The sequence below is a fragment of the Orbicella franksi genome, chromosome 2, assembly GCF_964199315.1.
Source record: "Orbicella franksi chromosome 2, jaOrbFran1.1, whole genome shotgun sequence".
Classification (NCBI taxonomy): Eukaryota; Metazoa; Cnidaria; class Anthozoa; order Scleractinia; family Merulinidae; genus Orbicella; species Orbicella franksi.
The window spans coordinates 5952012-5974966 of NC_138146.1; the positions used below are offsets into that span (position 1 = coordinate 5952012).

A 22955-nucleotide genomic window follows, 5' to 3' on the forward strand; every position below is an offset into this window, starting at 1 on the left:
ACTGGAGTGTTTATATGGTTGTTCATATGGCAGCCTGGCTTCTCATATGAACCCATCGAAATTTTTACGAAGGAAGGAGAAGCGAGGCGAGATCTTGGAAACCGAGCCAGCCCGGTTGACCGGGCTCATATGAAGAGGCCCTTAAAGTTGAAAGATACATTGCATTGCCTCCAGGTAAAATGTAAACAATGGCATAAACCAAAACTTCCCTCTTACACGACTTGAGTATTCTTTGGCTTTCATGTAAATGTGTGTAACCCAACCGCCGCTCTGTATTGCATTAAAGAAACCATAAGCTACATTAACCAGTTCTGATAAAGACAAAACCTTCAGCTAGCTCACCTTTTCGTAACACTATTCTCCATTGCTTTCTGCTATCTCAACCGCTTTCACAGCGAACTTCTTCAATGCTCTTCTTCAATTCTAGTTTAATTTCACCACTATTTCAGCCCACAGATACGTTTAGTTCAGCCCTAAACAACGCTCACCAATACGTAAATTTAATGTAGACCCTTGACCTATCGCGTGTCCCACACACATAAGTTTAGTTCAGATATCTCAGTGCTCGTACAATGCTCACACAGTGCTTATTTACTACCTCCCGGAGTGTATTTCCCTTCCACAGAAGGGGTGAATCGTGCGCGACATAAGCGCGACGGACATATACGCGACGAAACTACGCCAAATCACTATCCAAAGGAATGCAAGCACGCAGCATAAAGCGATGACGTCACACAATACATTATCGCTTAAAAATTTCGTTTACCCGAATAACGAAAATAAGCAAGTAACTACTCTTTTCAATAACCTGTCCTTACACTAGAAAGAGCGTTTGAAGAAAGCAAAATCGCGAAAGGCTAAGTCAAGGTTGCATATTGCAAATCGCATACCTAAGACACTCTAGCTCGATAGACGACTCTAACCACTCGGAGGACTCGCGTTCAAAACCACGAAGAATAGAGTGGTAAAATCACGAATATCGGTTAACAATTCAAGTTCTTCACGAGTCACGCAAAACCTTCAGGTCACGAATGACTAAGAATAATTTCCTAAATGAGGAGGCATAATCGGGGACGGGGACCGTAAGTCTTGGAATCCACGCGCACCTATTTTATGGGACAATTTTTCTATTTTTAGACCAAATTGCGCCATCCTACCTAAATTCATGTTTCACGGAAAATAAAATCAGCTAATCACGCATCACGAGAATACCCCTGTACGACCCTCAATTGTTTACTCATGGTTTCCCGAATAAAAATCGAATAAATCAGCCATCGCTCCAAGATCGCTCAAAAGTCGATGATATTCAATGCATGGCTTTTTTTCCCGTTCAAACTTCAGATTATCGTACAAGCTGTAAACTGATGTAAAGATCAGAGCGAGCCAGTTTATGTAATCGAAGCCGTGAAAAATTTAACAGTATTGTAAATAAATACATGAATGATAGGAGTGATGAATTGTTCGCCAACAACAGCCAGCAAAAACGTCCCGCCACGAAACAATATATCTTACCTGATCTTCTATTTAGCACGGTGACCAACCGGATGACACTTGAATCATAACTTTGCTTAAAAAATACAAAACGACTCGCTTTCGAACAGAGCAGTTTATATGTACAACTTACCTGAATGTGGGCGTGTGTAAATTGACTCGCGTCAAGAATGTGGGGTTTTCCCCTTTTTCTCAGAACAATGGCGCCTGACCTTGAAAGACTTTCACGTGATTAACGTAAAAATAGAAACATTCACGCAGCCAGTCAATAGTTTTTCAAATGCAGACAGAAACATTCAACCCTGAGATGATGGGCATGCTTGTTGTCTCGTTCAGGGGAGTAAATCTCAGTCAAGGTGTTCAGGACGAAATGCCCCAAATTTTAGTGGTCAAGGTATCTTTTAGGATAACAGGCGTACAAATATTTCTTTACAAAAAACCGCAGTCCAAACTTGTCTGTCCCTTTCAAAATGGTTTCTTGAAGGGATCAAATTAAGCTTGAGTCACGCCTAGATTGACCTTCTTTAGGATATTCATTCGAATTTTCAGACAAGAATCCTCTTCTTTTTAGTCTCATACGGGAGTTCCCTCAGAGGACAGTGTAAGCAGATTAGACATTACGGTACATTTGATATGTCTGACTTTTGTTTCTTTTGCCTTTTTTTGGTGCAGTGAATGAATCGTATTTCTATTCGTACTTTCCCCTTCACGGCAAAAACCCATCTCATTGTTTTAGGTTTTCGGTTTTGGTTTGGTTTTTAATCGTTATTCGCTCTTTGTTTTTCGTTAAGTGATGGGGCTACAACTTAAAGATGGAAACCTACTGAAAGCAAATGTATTTTTGTTTACTCCGACGGATTTGGGAATACGCTGCGAGACCTAGTTATTTATTTATTTTATTTTATTATTATTATTATTTTTTTTTTTTTTTTTTTTGTAGCAATCTCTTAAACAGAAAAAAACAACATTGAGACTAAGATTTTTAAAAATTATAATGGAACCCTAGGCCTGAAAAGCTTTACCACCGTGACGAACAGGACGAAACTTGAATCATAACTTTCCTTGAAAACAAAACACCTTGCTTTGGAGTGAAAAGAGCAACACAGCTCCCGCGGGCAAAAACTGACTCGTGTCAGAAATCTGGGGTTTTTCCCTTTTTCTTGGAACAATACCGCGTGACCTTGAAAGCCTTTCAGAGATTAAAGTAAAAATAAATATATTAACGCAGCCAGATAGCAAGACATTTTCAAATATTACTTATGCAGCTTAGGAAAATCACTTAAATTACACGCAGTATCGTCACAAAGGCGCATGCGGTTTATGAGCGCGGATGCTTAGTGATAATTGTAGAACCCTTGTGATCAAAAATGCAGCAAAATCTTTATGAAAGTGACCCTAAGTATCAAAGTACTCCTAACTATCAAATGGTCCAACATTGTACTATAACTTGAAAGGCATACAACAGAAACCTTTAACTGGAAAACAAGTATTGGGCCAAACCTCTACCGATCCATTTGAATGAAGACATGGACCTGTTTCCCCAAGAAAGTAAGCTCGTCGCTGCATATTTAGCCTAAGCACGTTTTAAGAGCCATTGGCGTACCGAACAGATCTAGACAATCAAGAATTCCGCTTGTAAAATATAAATTCATTTTTTACTAGGCGTCGTCCTCGGCGTCGTCGTCGTCGTTGCTTAAGCTCCCTATTGTTAAAGTTGATAAGACTACTTTCACTATTTCACGGTATAAAAGCTATCTGAAAAGAAAACTTGTCGATATGATTAAGGCAGAATTCAGAAGACTTGAATTCTCAAGACTACCAAATCGGCAATTGTTTACCCCTGGTTTCCCCTAAGTAGCTAGGATCGAATGAATCGCCCGCCGATCCAATTAAAGTCGCTGGAAAGTTGATGTCGATATCCTCTTTTTCCCGTTCGAATTTTTAAGTGTGTCGTTGATTTCGACGGAAAAATTATCGTACAAGCAGTGGATCGTTGCACAGTAATAATCGAAGCCGTGCGGAATTTAATCGTCTCGTATTGTCCACGAGCAGGACACCACAACAAAACAAGAGCTTACCCGATCTTCTGTGATCTTCTTTTTACCACGGTGGACCCACAGGATGACACTTCAATCATAACTGTGCTTGAATACAAAACGATTTGCTTTCGAATGAACAGGACAATTATATACAACTGACCTGAACAAAGAGCTTACAGTGCGAATGGACAAACCGCTCGAGCGGAAATTGAATCGTGTCAGAAATTTGGGGATTTTCCCCTTTAATTTTCTCGGAAATGCCGCGTGACCTTGAAAAACTTTCACGTGATTAAAGTACTGAAAAAAATAGATTAATGGCTTTGCAGGCTCTTTTCAACAATTTTCAACAATTCACGTTCAATTCTAGGCGCATGCGGTTTATTGAGTGAAGGTGGTTTGGGACAATTGTTGCACCTCTCGACCAAAAATGCAGCAAAATTTCCATGAAAGTGTCCCTTTAAATCATATAAAACTTCTAAGTATCAAATGGTCAAAGATTGTCAGAAAACTTGAAAGGCATACTACAGAAATCCCTAAATGAAGAAAGAAGTACTGGGCCAAAATTACACAGATCCATTTGAATGAAAATGTCGACCAGATTCTAACTCATATGTTTCCATCATGGCAGCAAGAGAAACAAGAGGTGCCTGGACCTCCCCTCCCCTCAGGCCCCCTCAAGGGTAAAATTATTTTAGAGGGTTTTTTAGGAAAGAAAAGATGTTTTCTGTTTTCTCATTGCGTAATTTCAGGCGACATCACGGAAGACAGAGAAAAAGCTATTTTTTACGGCATTAAAGCTTTCTGGAAAGAAAGCTTGTCGATCTGATTTGGACGGAATCTTTGCATTTTCAACGTAGACGTCGGCATTCGTTTGATCCTGTTTTCCGCGAATTAAGATCGAATGAACCAGCCGTCGCTCTAAAATCGCTTGAAAGTCGATGCATGGTTTTCTTTTTTCATTTAACATATCTAAAAGTGTGTCGATTTCAACTGACAAGATTATTGTACAAGCTGTAAATCGGTGTCAAGATCAGAGCGAGCCAGTTTGTCTCAAAATTCTTAAAAGTAGCCTGTAATCGAAGCCGTGAAGACCCGTGAAGAATTGAAGTCTCGTAAATGAATATTGTTCACGCGCAGAGGCACACGCCGCAACAAAACAAAAACTTACCTGATCTTCTATTTACCACGATGATCAACAGGATGACACTTAGATCATAACTTTGCTTGAATACAAAACGATTTGCTTAGGAGTTGACAGAACAGTTATACCCAACTGACCTGGATAAAGAGCTTACTGGCGAGTGGACACAAACCGCGCGGACGGAAGTTGACTTGTGTCAGAAGTTTCGGGGAATTTCCCTTTTTCTCGGAAAATGCCGCGTGACCTTCAAGGACTTTCACGTGATTTAAGTAGAAATAAATGATTAATGCAGGCAGGCAGTCATAGATTTTTTTAAGATTTGGAAAAATGGCTGAGAACTTAGTACACTTTTCAATAATTCACTGAGCTCAATTCTAGGCGCATGCAGTTTATGAGCGAAGGTGGTTTGTGACAATTGTTGGACCTTTTTGACCAAACCTGCAGCAAAATCTCCATGAAAATATCCGTTTAAATCATACAAAACTTTCAATATGAATTGGTCAAAAATTGAAACAAAACTTGAAAGGTATACAACAGAATCCCTTAATGGAAAACAGGTACTGGGCCAAAATTATACCGCCGTCCGTTTGAATGAAAATATCGACCTGGTTCCTCAGAGTGAGTAACCCCTACCCCCATTACATTTATAGTAGCAAGTGAAGCGAGAGGTGATTGGAACCCCTTAGTCCCCCCCCCCCCCCCCCCGCCACCCCATCCCTCAAGGGTTTTCCTTCTGATAAGGAACACTAAAATTATTTTACTTTTTGTTCTAGAAAAGAATAAAACTAGGGTTTCCCGGAATGAATCAGCCGTCGCTCCAAAGTCGCTCGATAACCCGATGATATTCAATGCATGGCTGCGTTTTTTCCGTTCGACGAGTGTCGTTGATTTCGATTGAGAACATTATCGTACAAGTTGTAAATCGATTTAAAGATCAAGGCGAGCCAGTGTCTTTCTAAATTCTTTTTAAAAAGTAGTTTGTAATCGAAGCCGTGGAGAATTAATAGTCTTGTAAATAAACATTGTCCGCGAGCAGCGGCATACACCGTAACTAAACAAAAACTTACCTGATCCTCTATTTATCACGGTGACCAACAGAATGACACTTCAATCATAACTGTCCTTGAATACAAAACGATTTGCTCAGGAGTGAACAGAACAGTTACTTACAACTGACCTGAATAAAGAGCTTAAAGTGCGAATGGACATAAACCGCGCGGGCGGGCCGGAAGTTGGCTGCTGTCAGATGTTTCGGGGTTTTCCCCTTTTTCTCGGAAAATGCCCCGTGACCTTGAAGGACTTTCACTATAGATTTTGCCTGTTGGCAGGCAGGCAGTAGTACGTTTTCAAATTTGGAAAAATCACTAAAAACCTATCACTCTTTTCCCTAACCATCATCACGTTCAACTCTAGGCGCATGCACTTTATGCGCGAAGGTGGTTTGTGACAATTGTAGGACATTTTTTGACCAAAAATGCAGAAATCTCCATGGAAACGTCCCTTTAAAATTTTAGATATCAGAATGACCAAAAATTTTCACAAAACTCGAAAGGCATACTGCGGAAGCCCTAAATGGAGAAAATCATTGTCTCTTAACCAAAATTCTACAGATCCATTTGAATGAAAATATTGTCCTGTTTCGCAATTCCCAAGTAAGTAAACTCGCACAAGTGAATATATAAAAAAGCATATATTTGAACTGCGGAGAAAGATATGAAGACATAACGTCTTCATATTTTTCTCCGCAGTTCAAATATATGGTCTTTCATATATTCACTTGTATCTTCACCATCTACGGGAGATATATTACGAGCTCACAACGTGACCAGCTCCCACTTGGCTTGATAGCTCAGTTGGTGAGAGCACTACGCCGCTATTGCAGAGGTCATGGGCTCGAATCCCGTTTAAGTCTGAATCTTTTCAGGCTTAAATTTCACAGCTGCCTAAGCTGTGTATATAACTGCGATGACCAATCATTTCTTTGTAAGTAAACTCATACCCCTTCCATTGTGGAACCTGAAGCGAGATGTGGTTGGGCCATCTCAACAAGGGTTTACCTTCTAAGAAAGCGCATTAAAATTATTTTACAGCTCGCTCTACAAAAGAAAAGTTGTTTTCCGTTTTCATGACGTCATATGAGGTCACATGACGTTATTAAGTGTTGTTCTTAGGTGTAAAAGGACAGGACCAAAAGAACGAGGTCGGTTTTTACTACTACCACTTTTTCACGGTATAAAAGCTTTCTGAAAAGTGTTACCTTGACAGTGAAAGTTCAACAAAACGAGCAACTCTCAAGGACTCCATTGCACCGGCTGAACACCGGCCTTAAGTTGGCAATTTTGCTTTGGCAACATCGGTTTTCACAGTTAGCCTTTTAAAACAGCTGAACTCGGTAGTTATAAAGGCGTTTAATGAAAAAATAATAGCGTTAAAAAATCTATAGAGTTATTGATTAGCACTTTTTTTGTCAGTACTTTTTTGGTCAGATCTTAAGCTTCTTGGGCGGGAGGAGGAAAAAAATCGTTCGAAAAAGGGTTTTGCTGGATGGAAGGCAGTAAAAAAGGGTTCGAAGACCAAGGTATAAAACCACTTTTTTGATATAGAGTCAACAAGAGGAGGATGATCTTCACTTGACGGTCAACTAATGGTCCCCATTAACGGACCTAACGAAGCAAGAAAAGTTAAGATAACCTGCAGAGGACAGAGTGAGCAGAGATAATACAGTCGATCCTCTTTTAAGCGGTCAGTTATCAAAGGCCCGAAATTATTGTCAGTAAAATACTGCAAATTAAAGCCCTATTAACCGGCCGCCTCTAGCTCCATTTAGCTTTGGAAAAGGCGATGACAGATAAGAGTCCGAAATAGAAAGGCACGGTTTGTAAAAGCATTCAAACACGTTTATTAGAACAAAAACAAAGTAAAGCCTTAGTGATTATCTTAGAGAAACTAAACTGAAAGAACTACGTGTGAAATAAAATGGAACGATACAAAGCATGTAATGAATGAATCATCAGCATTTTCTGATGCTCTTCCAATTTGAATATATTTTCCGAAACCATCACCGCTCACCCAGGGAACGGATGGCTATTGTAAGCTGGTTTCACAGTTTTACTTCAATTCCAAGAATGACCAAAGTTCAAAATTAATCAAAGTGGCTGTGAGCCACTGAACTTGGAAAATAAATTATATTATGAAAGGGTGTTGTGAGGCATTGCTCATGTAAGGAACTTCTTGTGATGTGAGGGCACTCTAGCTTTCGAACAAGCCCATAAAGCCTTTTTCCATTCAGGGGTGTATTGTGATATTTGCAAAATGAAAAAGTTCGACGATAAGAAGCTGTTTGTTACTCAGGCCTGCCTACACGTTTTACATTGCATGTATCTGTACATGTCTTCCTTGTGCTGTAGTCAAAAACGGTAAGATCATTTTGTTTGGTCAAAAGTGAGGTATAGACTGAGCGAAATACTTGAGCCTGCGGGACGTAAATGAATAATTAATATTTTCATCGTAGGGTAACTGATGAACGATTAGCTCAGTATGATAAGCGCTGGCTCGCCATACGAGATATAGGGAGTTCGAATCACCGTCGTAGCTACTATTTTTTCCTTTTCTTCTTCATTGGTTTTTCTTTTCCTGTCAAGAAACCATGTACCGAAAGGTAGCCTTTTGTCTTTCCGTTTCTTGTGTTAAAAAATTGTCTGGAGCCTTTAATCATTCGTTTATATCGATTGCTTTCGAATTCACAATATCACGTAGGTTTGTGAAGGAAAAACCACGAAGACTTGCCCTGAATCGAATCGCTGAGGAAGAACCATAAGTATTTTCATTACGATGAAAAAATCGGTATACCTTCTACCTCTCGAAAATAACTAACTTGACACGCTGCAAGCGACTGTAAAACGGCCTTAGACGGCTGATGCGAGTCGAAACCGGGGGGGGGGGACTCCTGCATGAAAAGGTCGGGGATGCTTGTCGTCTCGGGTACAAATCAAGGATTCTGGTCTCACTTAGGGTGTTGATGACGAAACATCACCATTTTTAGCTGTCAAAGTATTCTTTAGGATGCACTCGAGGAAATAATCATAAAAGAAACGCTCTCATTTAACTTCTGTTTTCAGGCTTGATTTTCGCTGATCTCTAAAGCACGCGAGTCAGGTCTAAAAGTGCGCGCAGGATCCTTTCTTTAACAGTGGCTAGTGATCGAACCTATTCCGTTTTAAGTGGTATCTTTTAGGGGTCTAATGAAGCTCAAGCAACGTCCACATAAGTCTCCCTTCGGAGTTAAATTCATATTTTCCGGCGAGCATCCCTTGCCTTTTCATATGGGAGACTCCCCCCCCCCACCTCCCCCCCCCCGCCTGGGTTTCCAAATGTCTAACCGGAAGTGAAGGAGTGATGGAGTGAAATCGTTCCACCACTACAACTTGGAAAATAATATTTTTCAAGTTTAAAAAACAGATGCCAAATTTGATTTGACAAGATATCAACACTTGAGAGCAATAATTCGTAATTTGCTACTATTCTGGGTTTCATTCTTATCGCTTTAAGAATAAATATGAATCCGACGACACATATATACATACCTCTTATGCCACTGACATATTTAAATTATTCCAGCCTCACCTAGTCACTTCAAATTTTACTTATATTTCAAAAAGAGAATCTGCATGAATTAGATGTTTTATCATTCTTCAGAACTGATAATAATTCTCCATTTTCTCTCTCACGGTCATTAGTTTAGGTTTTCTACCTATTTTGAAATTTCAGTTTCAAAATGACAGGAAACGCGAATAAGTTATATAATTAACTGACTATTTGATCTCCCTCTGCTTTTAAGACAGGCTAGACTCATCATTTGAAACATTTGAACTTTGTAAATTGTAAAAAAAAAAAAACATCTTACCTAATGACAGGAGCCATAATCGGGGACGGAGACCGTAAGCGCGCGCCATTTCTAGTATTAGGGTTGTCCCCATGATATGGGACAATAATTCTATTTTTAGAACAAATTGCGCCATAGCCTGAGGCACACGCGCGTACATGCTGCGAGGATTTTTGCGGATGTCGCGCGGAGGAAATGGCGTCCGAAATTCCCGAAAATTTTCATGTGTTTGGCCCACAACTCAACACGTTCACGTCTGTTGGAATTTTGCTTAAGTATTTTCCTCGTAAGCTGCTCCAGTTTGAGTGAAGTAAGACAGTGTCGAATTTACGTATGTTCCGCTGTAAGCTTATATATATCGCTGACCGAGTTGTGTTCCGACGGATGCTTCTTTTACATGAGCGGTACATTACTCCACTTTAACTTTCACATATGTTGAAGATTAACAGCTTTTCCATTACACAGCAAAAAACTAGCTGGATATATTTAGATATAGCAGAGCTTCAGGGCTTCATAGTTTCCTAGCTCCTCTTGCCACACACTTGCGAGGAATTTGTCAGTCTATCGCGACCGAAAAGTAAAACAAAATAATTGCTAGTTTGAGTTTCGCTTGAATTTTAAGCAACGCTTGATGTTTCATCCAAGGCCCGATAACTTTACGTCCGTAGATACTGCTCAGTTTTATTCGTGTAAAAATCCAGTAAATTCTCTGTTGTCAATGAATGAGAGCGCCCGCCAATGCGTGTTTTCAGTACAGTCAGCCCGGAGTAAACATGACAAATTGTACTTCCGCCGTTCTTTCGTGTGAAAGCGTACATCGAACTCAAACAATAACTCTATAGTTTTTAAATATGTTTAAGATTGATAAATGTTTGAGAACATATTAAAAGTTAAGCTGGAAATATGTGAATAAAGCAGAAATAATCAGCAAATTAAAGTTACGATGACGCTTTCTTTAATCAACTTGGAATAACGATTTCGAGTTTGTTGATCGAGGTATCAAAACTCCTTGTCTATTTTCATTTTCGCAGTGTAAAACTTCACTATGCTTATGTTGAAGAAACACACATGATGTTAGTAGCCTTTTTTGCGTTCGTGAAATTTGTTACAGCATCTCAGCACAAAAGATAACGAAAGAAATCTTTGTCAAGATTTGTTGACAATTCAAACACCGACTCGGACTTGAAAGTACACGAGCTACACTATGCAAATGAGCTAATTGTACGTGTCAGACTTTCCTTTCAAAAACTTTTGTAAACTCACGAAACAAGCAGAAACAATAAGAAACCGTCAAAACAGGTTTTGGTTATGATGAACCATTGTCTGAGAAACTCACAAATTAACTCGATACCAGAGTGTAGAGTTTTCTTGCTATATTCTTAAGTCAGAACAAACGCAAAAACATACGCGTAAGCTTACAACTAGCGTGAGCATGGGTACTTACCATTTACATGAGAAAACCGGAAATTCCAGTTAGAAAATCAAATGTTTCGCGCCATTCCGTTTGGGAAACTTCAGAAAATATGGGCTGTGATTTGAGGTGATGCTATTTTTCTGCTGTGTTAAGTCTCTCTAGCTGATGTGGATATACTTTATAGTGATTCCCTCTCCCGCAAGGTCGCATTTAATTGTTTAATATTTAAGCCTGAAATTTCCAACCGGATGGTTTTTGTAAATGGTAAGCACCTCATATCTTAGTATTCATTCCCAGCGCGAGATTGAAGTCTTGTTTTCGACCCTGAAAAACCCACCTTTTCCGTTAGCTCAGAGCATAAAACTACATATAAGCGCCCTGGTTCGTATTCCCTGCCTTATTCCCTGCCATCGCTGTGAAAAATACGGAAAAGAATCTCTCAACTCTCACCATTTGATCACACAACGTGACAACATCCACGTGAGAGCCCCCGACACGTGCGTGAATCCGCGCGGATATATGACGTCAGGATGGCGCAATTTGTTCTAAAAATAGAAAAATTGTCCCATATCATAGGTGCGCGCGAATCCCGAGACTTACGGTCTCCGTCCCCGATTATGGCTCCTGCTAATGAACAAAACGCATTCAATCGTGCACGTAAAATGATTAGCAATATTGGTGTGTGCGGAGTTTGAGTGCTTTAATTAACCGAACCACGTCAACAGATTGATATATGATAATTTAATTTCTAGTTAAAATTTGAACCAATAGAATAAATGAATTTTCTCTGAAAACAAACGTGAAAAAAAGCCGTAGCCAATGAGCCAGCGATATCGTCAAACGTTAAACTTAACGGGAATTCCAGTCTTTTTGCGACCATAAACGACTGCTCACAGTAACTGAAGGAACTGATAAGGGTGCGGTTCCGTCAATCTAACCATTGCAAGCAAATGAAAATGGCGAGTATTTCTGTCAGCACGACTCTTTATAACTCCCTGTCGCCTTTTAATGTGACATTGGTCGTTTTTTACTCGATCATCGTGGTTGTAGGCCTCACAGGGAACAGTTTAGTCATCACCATTGTGTGTAAAACAAGGTCCATGTTTACCCCAACGAACATCTTTCTGGCAAACGTTGCGGCGGCAGACATCATCTCACTGTTGTGGTGTCCAATACCTTTAGTGATTGGCCTTTCTGGCATACACGTTTCTGGAAAAACAGCGGACTACATTTGCAAATTTTTTACTGGATACTCGGTGACCTGTCTTACTGTTACGGTGACGTACCTAAGTTTGGTGGTTTTAGCGGTGGAGAGGTTTCATGCCATCGTCAAACCCTTTCACTCCACACTGACGTTCACGAACAACTATATGCGTTATGTTATCGGTTTGATCTGGATAACCGCACTGGTACTTTCCTTGCCCGGGTTCCTTCTTAGCGAATACGATGAAAAGTTGGGAAGATGCCTGGATCCTTGGACTCTTGAGAAAGCAGGTTCACTCAAATGGCTTTATGTTATGTCATTGGTTGCGTCTCTCTCTTTCTCGGGTTGTTTGCTTTATTGCTATTTTCAGATACTGAAAGGAATATTCATTAACAGAACCGTTTGTTCAGCTGAAGCTGTATCTTCAAGGCAGTCGAATGCAAAGGAAAAGCGAAAACTGGCTTTAATTTCTTTTACTGTCACAGTTGCTTACCATTTGTGTTATCTGCCATTTTTGGTGTTTGAGCTCTACATAGCTTTTCAACCTTATCAGGCAATTTTGGACAACTACGAAGATTTGTACAAAGTTTATCGAGTCGTTGGGTTTGTTATGTACGTAAATTCATGTTTGAATCCGTTTTTTTATGGCTTTCAGAGCTCAAATTACCGAAAGAACTTTGTACGACTCTTTACTAGAAAAACAAAGTTAGATAACAACAGAATCTCGTCCAGGTAAAGCATTACCCTAAGGATGTTGTTTCTTCTCAAAAAAAGGAAAACAAGGCAATTTTATAGCACTGTGAACATCACTATTATGAAGTTCAAGTTAATTAAGGATTTCAATTTATAATTGATGTGTTTTAATATTTTTACCATGTCGCGGTTTGTGAAGCGTCATAAAGGAACTGTTAAATTAGTTCATTTCTCAGAACCTTTAGCACTGTCATATTTTCGGTAACTTTGTACTAAGTAGCTCAGATAAAGGTTTCCGTTTTTTTCGTTTTTTCTTTCTTTCTTTCTTTTTTTTTTTTTGCTAAAGCGAATACATTTATAGAAAAACAATTTTCAGTAGCGTAGGGGAGAAAGTTGTAAATATATTTTTCTGCGTAACTGTTTATTCACTGTTCGCTGATTAAATGCAAATTTACGTTCTCTAATCTTATAAATTTTCTTTTTAAATGGATTCACAAATGTGTATGCTAAAGTTCAAACAACAGAAATTAACCTGGGCAAACGCATAACATATATTTTTCGTTTTAAAGAAAGATTTTTGAAATGAAAAATGAAGATGGATTCAGCTTTGCAATCAATAGATGTGCATGCAATTATAGGCCCGGAAACATTAAATGAAAATGCCAATTCACGGAGGCTCTGATCACGTTTTTTCTAATAAAGGCTAATTGAAGCCATTCCGCAATTAACTTGACTTTTCTGTGGTCGTAGCTTTTTATTCCTGTATTTATTAAGCGCGACTCATTAATAACTTAGTTCAGTACCGTTTCTCCACGGAAAGAATCGTGTCTTATTAGCGAGCGACGTAACATTTTCATGTTCACCATCATGAAACACTGCTACCCAATTTTTAGCCCACTAGAATGTTTTTTTTTTTTTTTTTTCAAACAAAAGATTTTCAACTGATAAAATGAAGAGGTTGTAAAAAGACCGAAGGAACATCTGGCGAAACGGAAACAATTCATCACCCCTGAGGTATAACTCGAAATTTTCGGTCAGCATGCCATCCGGCTCTTAAAGCCAAATTTTCATAAGTGAACAAGGCAGTTAAGCCTCGTCTACACAAGCAATTTTCATGTTACAAATATATTCAGTTTGATCGTGAAGATGGCATAGCAAGTATTTTGTAGCAGTTCAAAGTCTAGTGCGCCAGTAATGACTTGTTCTCACAAGAGATACGCAGAATCAAGGCGAGGCTGCGTGGTCGCCCCCCAAAAATATGGCGCTTACGTACATTATTGCCACATTTTATATGAGTAATAAAAGTAATTGTTCGAGTAATTTTTTGAGTAATTTTTCTTATATGACAACTTGCAATAGAGCAATCTTAAAATTTATTTCACTGAACCGCATGAAGCCCAAGCTGAAGCAAATGGTGTTCGTTACGGCCGCTGAGAATTTAAAACGCTCATTATACTTAAAACATTTATGAGACATGAAGGACAGCAAAATTTTTACCTCAGTCCGCCCCCTTTGACGGAAGGGAGAAAATGCACCCGACTTCTTTTGTTGTTGTGTTACTAAATTTGTTTTTTACTTATATTCGCTGAGAAACGACTATACAAAATTTTCGCTGGATGTATTTATAGTCAAGATATTTCGAGATATAAGTGAAGAGAAACTTGTGATGGTTTCTGTTTTAGGGCAGGGTTGGAAAATACCATCAACGAATAAAGAGCTGAACACGCATACAATAGAGTGATTTTAAGCTCGATAGAATTACCAGGTTAGCGTTTTGAACGCGTGAACTCGATATTTTTATAAGCTTTATTACTAAAAAGATAACTTCGGCCAACTGAAAAAACCGTAGTTTTAACCAAGTTTTACAACTCTCTAATGTCAGTAAACGTTTCTTTTAGGTAACTCTTTTATATATATGTAAAAAAACAAACAAAACAAAACAGCGGGCTCTAACAACAAAGCCCTCGATTCATAAGAAGTTGCTAAATCCAAGCTGTCATAAACAGCACCAGTAGTCCAGCCTGGATCATGATCAGACAAAGTGTGGATGGTGAAGAAAACGAAGCCGCTTTTCCTCCATAAGCTTTTTCCCATGAGCGAGTCATCCCAGCGTTGCAGAAATCCTCGTCTTTACAACATTTTGTCTCGCACCACGAGCTTTCCAATTGCCTCTCAAAAGTCTCTCTGCACTTCTCTTCTGGACACCAGTCTGGGTTGTAACAAGCCTTAATGAATTGATGCTCTTGCTGTCCATTCCGTTTGAACATTCGGTGAGACATATAACAGACTTTTGGAGGTTTGCACTCGTTTGTCTTGATAGCGTGTTTGTTGCAGTCCTTCCACGACAAGTTAGAAAAGCACTGAAGACAACGAAGACATGATGAATCTAAAAATATAAACAAGTTACAGGACTAATTCGGAGCGGATTCAATTCGTAATGATGCCATAATGTGTTTATTTTAAAATATCGGCTGCTAAGCAACCAATTACAGAATTGATCGTTATTTTAAAACAAATTTATTTCCATTTGTTTTCCACTTAATCCCAGCATTCGTCGCCGTTTTGTTTCGGTAAAGATAAACATCTTGGGACTTGGGAAGGAGGTTGCACTTCTCCGCGGCCAAAAAAGAGTGTGCAGAACGACACAAAGCTCAAACCCTACAAACTAGAGATATCACTTTCCCTCACCGACAAAAATATCGTGTGTTTGCTAAGGATGGCTAGATAACGCGTAATCTATAACTCAAAATTTCAATCGCGTCGCCTTTCTTTCAAAACAAGTTATGCAAACCCTTGACTGCATCTCGGTTTTGAATAATTGTCTAGAATTTTCCCAGCGCCCTCGTGAGGGCGAGATGAGGTGATGTAAACACGGAAGAGGTCCTCTATAGCTTTTTAAAAATATACAACGTTTTGCATCAGGGGAAATTCTACAGCTCGAATTGCATTCGACACGATGGGACTAAATTGGATGAATAAACACGAGCTGAAAACCGGGCGACGTTAAGTTTCCCTAAGCATTTCATTCCATTGTTGTGTCGATTGACAGTGCTAAGTGAACATCTGTTTTCACACGTGTTACTCGTTAATGTATTCAACAATCGACAAAAATAATCTGTTGGTTGGAGAAACTGCATGCCTTATAATTATTTAACCGTTTGTGGCACGCCCCGTGTTGTCACAATGTTACTTATTGCCTTTTTGTCTGGCAAATACGAAGTTTAGCACACAGAAAGAAAAAAAAAAAAATATCATTGTCCAATCAAGAACGGAATTGCGGAATTAAACAAATCAGTGAAAATAACACTTACCTAGTTATTTATTTTACTGCGGGTTAATGCGATAGCGAAATTGCACTTAAGTTCAAACTCTAGATCTTAACTTGCTTGGCTTGAAACTCTAATGTATTCCCGTCTAACACGCGTTAAATAATTGAACTGCTCAGTTTTCTTGAAAAGCAATTGAGAGTTTTCTCTCGTTCATTTGCCTTACGCTCCCTGATCGATGAGATTCGAGCAAAACGCTCTTGCAGTTCTCAAACCATAAGTTTTGGCCACTGCAGTTAACGTTTGCCCCGACAGATAAATTTTTAACACCTCATAGCATAAAACTCAAATCTATGGACAAGTTTTTCTCACCTGAAGCAAGGCTAATTAATATCACAGACAGCAAAATACGATTCATGTTTGTTTAAATCCTTCTTACTCTACGACGGTAAATACTTCCGCCTTGATAGCCGATTTCGATGTCCGCACTGCAACAGGAAACAGCTTAAACTGAATATTGTGTGCAACGTATCGCTTTTTTAAATTAAACTGGCGTTAACATTTGACTCTATCTTAAACACCTGGTACTGCATTGTGATTGAAACGGCGTCCTTTTACAAGTGACGCCAAACCTAATAAACAGGAAGGTTATACAGAGTCTGAATAACGGGTCAACGGACATGTTTGGATTTCGGATTTATAAATAATCGATAACACACACCCTGAGGGATTCCCGAGTTCTGTAAATATACTGAATTAATGATTTTATTGACTTGTTGAAAAGGGGTGGGTGTTATATTGTGATAACAGCTTTTTGGGCCGCTTAAGTTGTTATCCTTGTTTACAGCAATCCAGAGGGAAACACGCTTGCAGCGACGGAGTTTGTCAGACTCCTAAAGGTTTCGGCTCCAACAGAACGTAACCAATACGGGATAGTGGTAATTTGAACTCACTTGCGCCCCGAAACACGCTTCACGTGTATCGGGGCTAGGGGCGCAAGGAGACAAAGTGTCACAAAGTGTTTCGGGGCGCAAGTGAGTTCAAAGCCAGTACGGAACTTGATATAGTGAACAGGTCATTTTGCAATTTATGTGCGTTGGCTGTTGGGCTGGCGTTACATATCTTCTCTACACAGTGCTGACGAGTCCCAAGAAGGACGAAACAGCTGTCCACTGTTACGATCCTGCTTTATCGGTTCTTGTCATGTTGGTGTCTCGAAACGTTTTTCACATAGTATCAGCCCTGCAGTCCATTGTTGTTGTTATATAGCATTTCGCCTTCCTTATGTTCATTTTTTTTTTTCATGGCTCACGCTTGCGACAGTGAGAATATATCTAAATATAGCACAGTCTTGAAACTTCTCAAGCACTATACGGCCTTCTTCATCGTTGAAAAAAAAAAAAATTGCGCAAGATCCACAAAATTTGCACGTGTTTTATTTCGCGATTTTCAGGTGCGCATATTTCGCGAAACTTAAATTCTGCAATTTTGCGAAAATTTGGTATATTGAATCACTTTAACTTTGCGTTTTTGAGTAACACACATTTTATTTCCTTAGCGATGTGACTTTAACATTTCCTTGAATTTAGTAAACTGACTTTATCAAAGGTGCAATAACGTCAAAATTAACAAAAACACAATGGCGACACTATCCATGTCAACAGTAACATAATGTGTCACTTAATTTTGGCGTCATGTTATGTTCGCGACACTTCTTATTTTGGTCGCGTCGCTGATTTCGCGATTGTTTTTTTTAATCGCAAAATTCGCAAAATAAACGTGTCGCGAAAATTTTGTGTAATAAGGTATCTGTAGTTTAAGGCGCAACGAAATAGTTATTTTTACCTACTTCAATATCGACTTTTATCGGCGTAAAGGCCAGTCACCGCATTTACCACAGAGAGTTGAAGTAAAAGCTAGCGATCGCGGGACGACAAGCCTGGATGACATTTGAGAGAGAGAGAGAGAGGGAACAAGAATGACTGTAAAAATATGGAGACCAAAAATAAACATTAAGATAAAAAGTACAGTTACTCGAGTTTCACGCTTGAAGCGATCATCATTCTGTGCTTTTAGCGGCGGTTGAAACAAAATTTAAACTGAGTCATGGAGGGCGTGTGGAGCGATCTTGTTTCTGATGGACTAAGAGTACATGAATACTGCGTTGTCCTTTACAAAAGACATAGCGGTATTAGATAACCGCGATACAGGATACGAAGTTTATCTAGTGCTGATGGCATATCTTTTCACCCGTTCACGCTGTCATGTAATATTTTATTTATTATATGGATATAAAATCCAAATCTAAGACATCTCAGTTTTTTAGTTTTTAATAATTTTAAAAGCACCGAAAACTGTGATCACCTTCACTGGGGTCCGGACTGCAATCGAAAATAAATAGATTAATAGGAAAACCATTTTACCGAAACACAAAGAAAGGTACGTTTACTTCTAAGGAAGTTATTTTCTGTGTTAAAAAAACACTAAAATGACTATTTCTCGAAAAAGAAAATTGCATGAACTCTGTAGCAGTAGTTAAAACCTTGCTTCCACGCAGTTACACAAGAGACGAGGATTAATTTTTTTTTTTTTTTTTGCGACCATTTGCTATGAACAGTCAAACCGGTTTATATAATGTATTTGTCAAATCCCTACGAATATGGTTGTATGGTTGCTTCAGTTTATGGCAATTTGTTGATCGATTTAGTCACGGAACTCGCTGACATGAGCGAACACAGTGTACTGTTTGCTCTGCTGGACAAAGTTACCATTCGAAGAGCCCCAACTGACAGCACCCTAGAGGACAAACTTCCTGGAGACCGAGTCCTTGCAGACGAATGGTCCTCCACTGTCACCATGGCAAACACGTTGCATATCACTGGGGTCCAGATCTCCGGCGCAAACCATTTGAGGGGTAATGTTCAATCTTCCCGCTACAGGTGACGCGGCAAGCTTCGCGAAGCATTCGGCATTGGAGACGAGCTGGAGCTGGAAATGTTGAAGTTTGTGGTAGGAGCCTCCTGGATGTTTCACCTTACCCCATCCTACAGGGGAAAAGGTACAAAACATCAGTCATTATACAGCCATCTTGACCTAACAAGCTTGGTTTAACACCCATTTATTATTTTAAGATTAAGGGAAGTTATCGAAGGATATATAGATGTTTTGCAGCTTTTGCTGTCATGATCTATGACTTAGGAGCCTACTGTTCCAGTTTACAATTTCATTTCTCCCTCTATCAGTTATTTTCCCCATCTCTTTCTCCTCTGTTAATTCATAAACATAGGGAGTTAAGGATAGCATTTACAGGAAGTTTTACGGGAAACGTCGCACGCATTGCGTGGTTTAAATGAAATCTCGAAGAAATATTTGGAATGAGGTATTAAACAATAACGAGCTAAGAAATACCGACGGGTGCCTTACTTTGGGTGACAGAGACGCAGAAACTACACTTGCTGTCTGACTGACAAATTTACAGAACACACATCCAATATTCTCTTTCACTGACACTATTTCATTTAATCATCCTGAAAAATCCTGGAGCGACTTCAGTTCCTAGGATACAAGGCCCTTTGCATGATCCAGTCACATGGTACAAAATCAGGCATGCTGATTCCAAACTAAAGGCAAGTCAAGCTGGGACAGGTACGAGTCTCTTTGTTTTGGAAGTCCCACTATTCAACTCGCGTCCCAGTATGGCTGATTGTCTACTATGTACGGTAAAAAGGGCTTATTGCGCTGTTTCTCGAAATTCATTGTCCGTAGAGTTCCAGTTCTCATTGGTTAATCGGAATACAGTGTGCTTACGGTGACGTCGCCTTGACGTCATCGACATACGTCATGATACTAAGCTACGCACGTGCCAAAAGACGTGCGCTTAGTTCATTCTACTTGCTCTCATACTGAATCAGTGGTGGTCACACAACGCTTCTCACAAGCACGTGACGATCTTCATAACGGCTGCAGGGTAATTTGAGTCTCACCTGATATAGAACATGAATAAAATAAAATATATAAATAAATATCTTAATTGACCACTCCCCTAATGGGGCTTTTCAGGGCCAATGAAAATAAACGATGAAACAAATAATGCAAATGAACATAACATGGTTAAAACTCCCAACTGGTAGGAGGCAGACCAGTTGGCTATTTACAAACGTGGCCGAGGAGTTGAACTAGAATCTACCAAGAAACAACTCTAGCTTAGAGGTCAGAGCGGAACTTGAAACCGCGACCTCCGGATTTCAAGTCCGGCGCCCTAACCACTCGACCACGCTGCCTCCACTTCATGTGCTGCTTTTGTCGACGCCTGCACCTCACAGAGGCAGACAGATGTTATTCACATGACTATTCAACAGTGCTGGACAGTCGAACTTGATCAAGGCAATGTCGTTGTTGATAAGCGATGGGTAATTATTCCGAGCATGCTTAATGGCTTTGGGCGCGTTGCGGACCTGTTCTGTGCCGTCGGCGTAAAAACGGTGCCATTCTCCCGCGCGGATGCGATAGTTGGTGACGTTCAGTTTGTCACTTATACAGTGCGCAGTCAATTTTCCTCGAAGGTTCGCGTTATCGAGAGAGGTGCAACCCTCTGGAACAGCACTTGCTCAATCGCATTCATGGAAAACAGGTTTGTTATTAGTGCATAACTTTTAATTATATACTAAATGAATTGTAATGATCGATAAAATTAGCTTTAGTATAGATGTAAGTATCAGCATTCATTGTATTTGTAAATCCTGGTGAATGTTCACCGTGTATGAAGAAAGATTAACAAAGATTAAGGATTAAGTTGACTGTATCTTCATCTTCGTGTTTTGGGCGATAAGCCGGTAAAATCGCCGTGATTATACTTGTACTTACTCTTTCAATACAAATTTTTTGGGGCTTAAATAATTCGATTTAAAGTTAGCAGCTTCGCATACATGACCTTGGCATTGTTAATAGACCTTAACACTAACATCAAAAGCTACATTCCACCTCTACTCACAGATGTGTTGGATTTCTTTTAGATCGTAAAATTGAAAACTTTTCGCAACTGATTGTTTTATTTATTCAGGCTCTGGTTAAATCTCAGAACAAAACAACAGCTATGACAGAATGAATACAATACCAAAACTAAATACAATTTATAGAACATAATTTTTAATAGTGTTTTTAAATTCTCAGTGTTCATGGCGAAAAAGGTAATTTATTGAGCTAGAAAAACATCATGTAGTTTCGAAAACCATCTGGAAACTCTCATTCTGATTTGTTAAGTATTTATGATGTGGTATGTGCTGTCCTGAACCCCACTCCATATGCAACCTGCTAGAGAAAGTTCGTTTTTCTCACAGTAGCGAAAGTCTGTAACAAAGGCTGCATCAAGCTGCCTTCCTTAAACATCGAAATATTCCTAGCTGAAAACGTTTTTCTTTTTATATTTAGTTCAGCTTTCAACATCTTACTTCCTTAGCCCGAAATAAAATTATACAAAGCTTCTTCACGGACAGTGAATTCTCAATTACAGAAAAATCTATTTTAGAGCTGACACTTCATCAGGCACTTACCTGTCATGTTTACAGAATTTGATGCCTCCTGTTTGAGCACACCAGTATTCACACTTTGTTTTTCAAACCCTTTCTTGTCGCAGCTAAATTTTCTTGCGCCTCAGAATCTTGGCAAAACAGCGCTGTGTAGGCAGCTGATATCTTTGGCGCAATGCAATGAGCATAAAAGAAAACGCTTACCAAGTTTCGTCCTCTTTTAACATTGCAATTTGTGATTGTCTTAGTTAAAGTCCAAAAATAGTCTTTTACTAAGTAACCTCACAATGTGGTCGGCAATCTTAAGTTTGGTTGCGCTCTTTGCCATGACTTTGGGTGAGTGTGGAACGACCTCAACTTGCTGCTTTGTGAGATAAAATAAAATTTAACGCATAAGTTTGACCATAAAATAAAGTGCATAACCAACAACATTTTATTTCAGGGTGTACGGATTATCTCAATATAACTGCTATGTTTATGATCGCATGGGGATTTGCTACACGCCAAAACACTTCGATATCATGAAGAAATACTGCGAAAAAACCTGCAATTTCTGCAGTAAGTATGGTAAAAAGGCCGGTGGGGGTACTCCCTTATATGGGCTATAAATGTGCTGCCCCAAAGGGTATGGGTTTTAAGGCGTTTTGGTCATAAATAGGTTATCGTTTTCGTTCGACATTATTTTTATTTATTTATTAAAACCTTTATTTAAACACGATAGGGATTTAAGCTTTGCAGTTTGTGGGGCGCGGTCATGTATAAATAGATGAATGATAAGAAGACGCGTAGACACTGATTATAAAATAAGGCTCAAAAAATTAACCTACCCAAAAGTGCGAACGTAAAACAAAAATCTACAATGTTAGGTCCTATCGGTTCTAATTTCTTCTCAAATAGGGCAAGGTTTTTGCATTCTTGTCTTAAATTCGTTTTTTTTTTTTTTTAGAAGAAGCCACGTTTTTCATCATTATTGATAAGACCATCAGAAGAAAACAGTGCTATAAAGTAAAAATATTGCACGGTTTTCCTGGACTTCCGTCTTAACTATCTGCTCACTTTATTGTTAGATATGACCGCTCCCGAACAACCTCCGATACCGGTGCAGCCTGGGAAGCCTCTGGGTGAGTGAGAACAATTTATTAAAGGAGCTACGACAAGGTTTGTGCATCTTGAAAAGTTTAGCTCAAATTTTTCAAGTTCGTCGTTTGCAATCCGTGTCAATCTTCTCCATCTTTAACCATCCTTGTTCCTTGGTGGTTTATTTTTATCTGTTTGGTGTTTTTCTATCTTAGTAAACTAT

General features: G+C 39.3%; 3 protein-coding genes and 1 pseudogene across 4 annotated transcripts in view; 1 reads left to right on the top strand and 3 right to left on the bottom strand.

Moving 5' to 3' along the window:
• The window catches only part of LOC145477866 (uncharacterized), a 62521-nt gene extending 57179 nt beyond the window's left edge, over nt 1–5342 (bottom strand). Inside the window, exon 1 of the mRNA XM_081455723.1 lies at nt 4699–5342. The gene's annotated coding sequence lies outside the window, so the exon portion shown is untranslated. The remainder of the gene's footprint in view (nt 1–4698) is intronic.
• LOC145477873 (uncharacterized) overlaps nt 1–6247 on the bottom strand; it is a 96831-nt pseudogene extending 90584 nt beyond the window's left edge. Inside the window, exon 1 of the transcript XR_014048162.1 lies at nt 5739–6247. The product of XR_014048162.1 is annotated as an uncharacterized LOC145477873 (transcript). The remainder of the gene's footprint in view (nt 1–5738) is intronic.
• A 5359-nt stretch (nt 6248–11606) lies between these two features.
• LOC145477918 (neuropeptide Y receptor type 2-like) lies at nt 11607–13047 on the top strand. The gene has a single exon (XM_081455795.1). It carries the CDS (start codon nt 11918–11920, stop codon nt 12905–12907), a length of 990 nt encoding a protein of 329 aa, XP_081311921.1. The 5' UTR covers nt 11607–11917; the 3' UTR covers nt 12908–13047.
• Nucleotides 13048–14664: 1617 nt separating this feature from the next.
• Nucleotides 14665–16685, bottom strand: LOC145479868 (uncharacterized). The gene is made up of 2 exons (XM_081458342.1): nt 16503–16685; nt 14665–15250 (listed from the first exon to the last, which is right to left on the bottom strand). Exons 1-2 carry the CDS (start codon nt 16546–16548, stop codon nt 14847–14849), a joined length of 450 nt encoding a protein of 149 aa, XP_081314468.1. The 5' UTR covers nt 16549–16685; the 3' UTR covers nt 14665–14846.
• Between the last annotated feature and the right edge of the window lie 6270 nt (nt 16686–22955).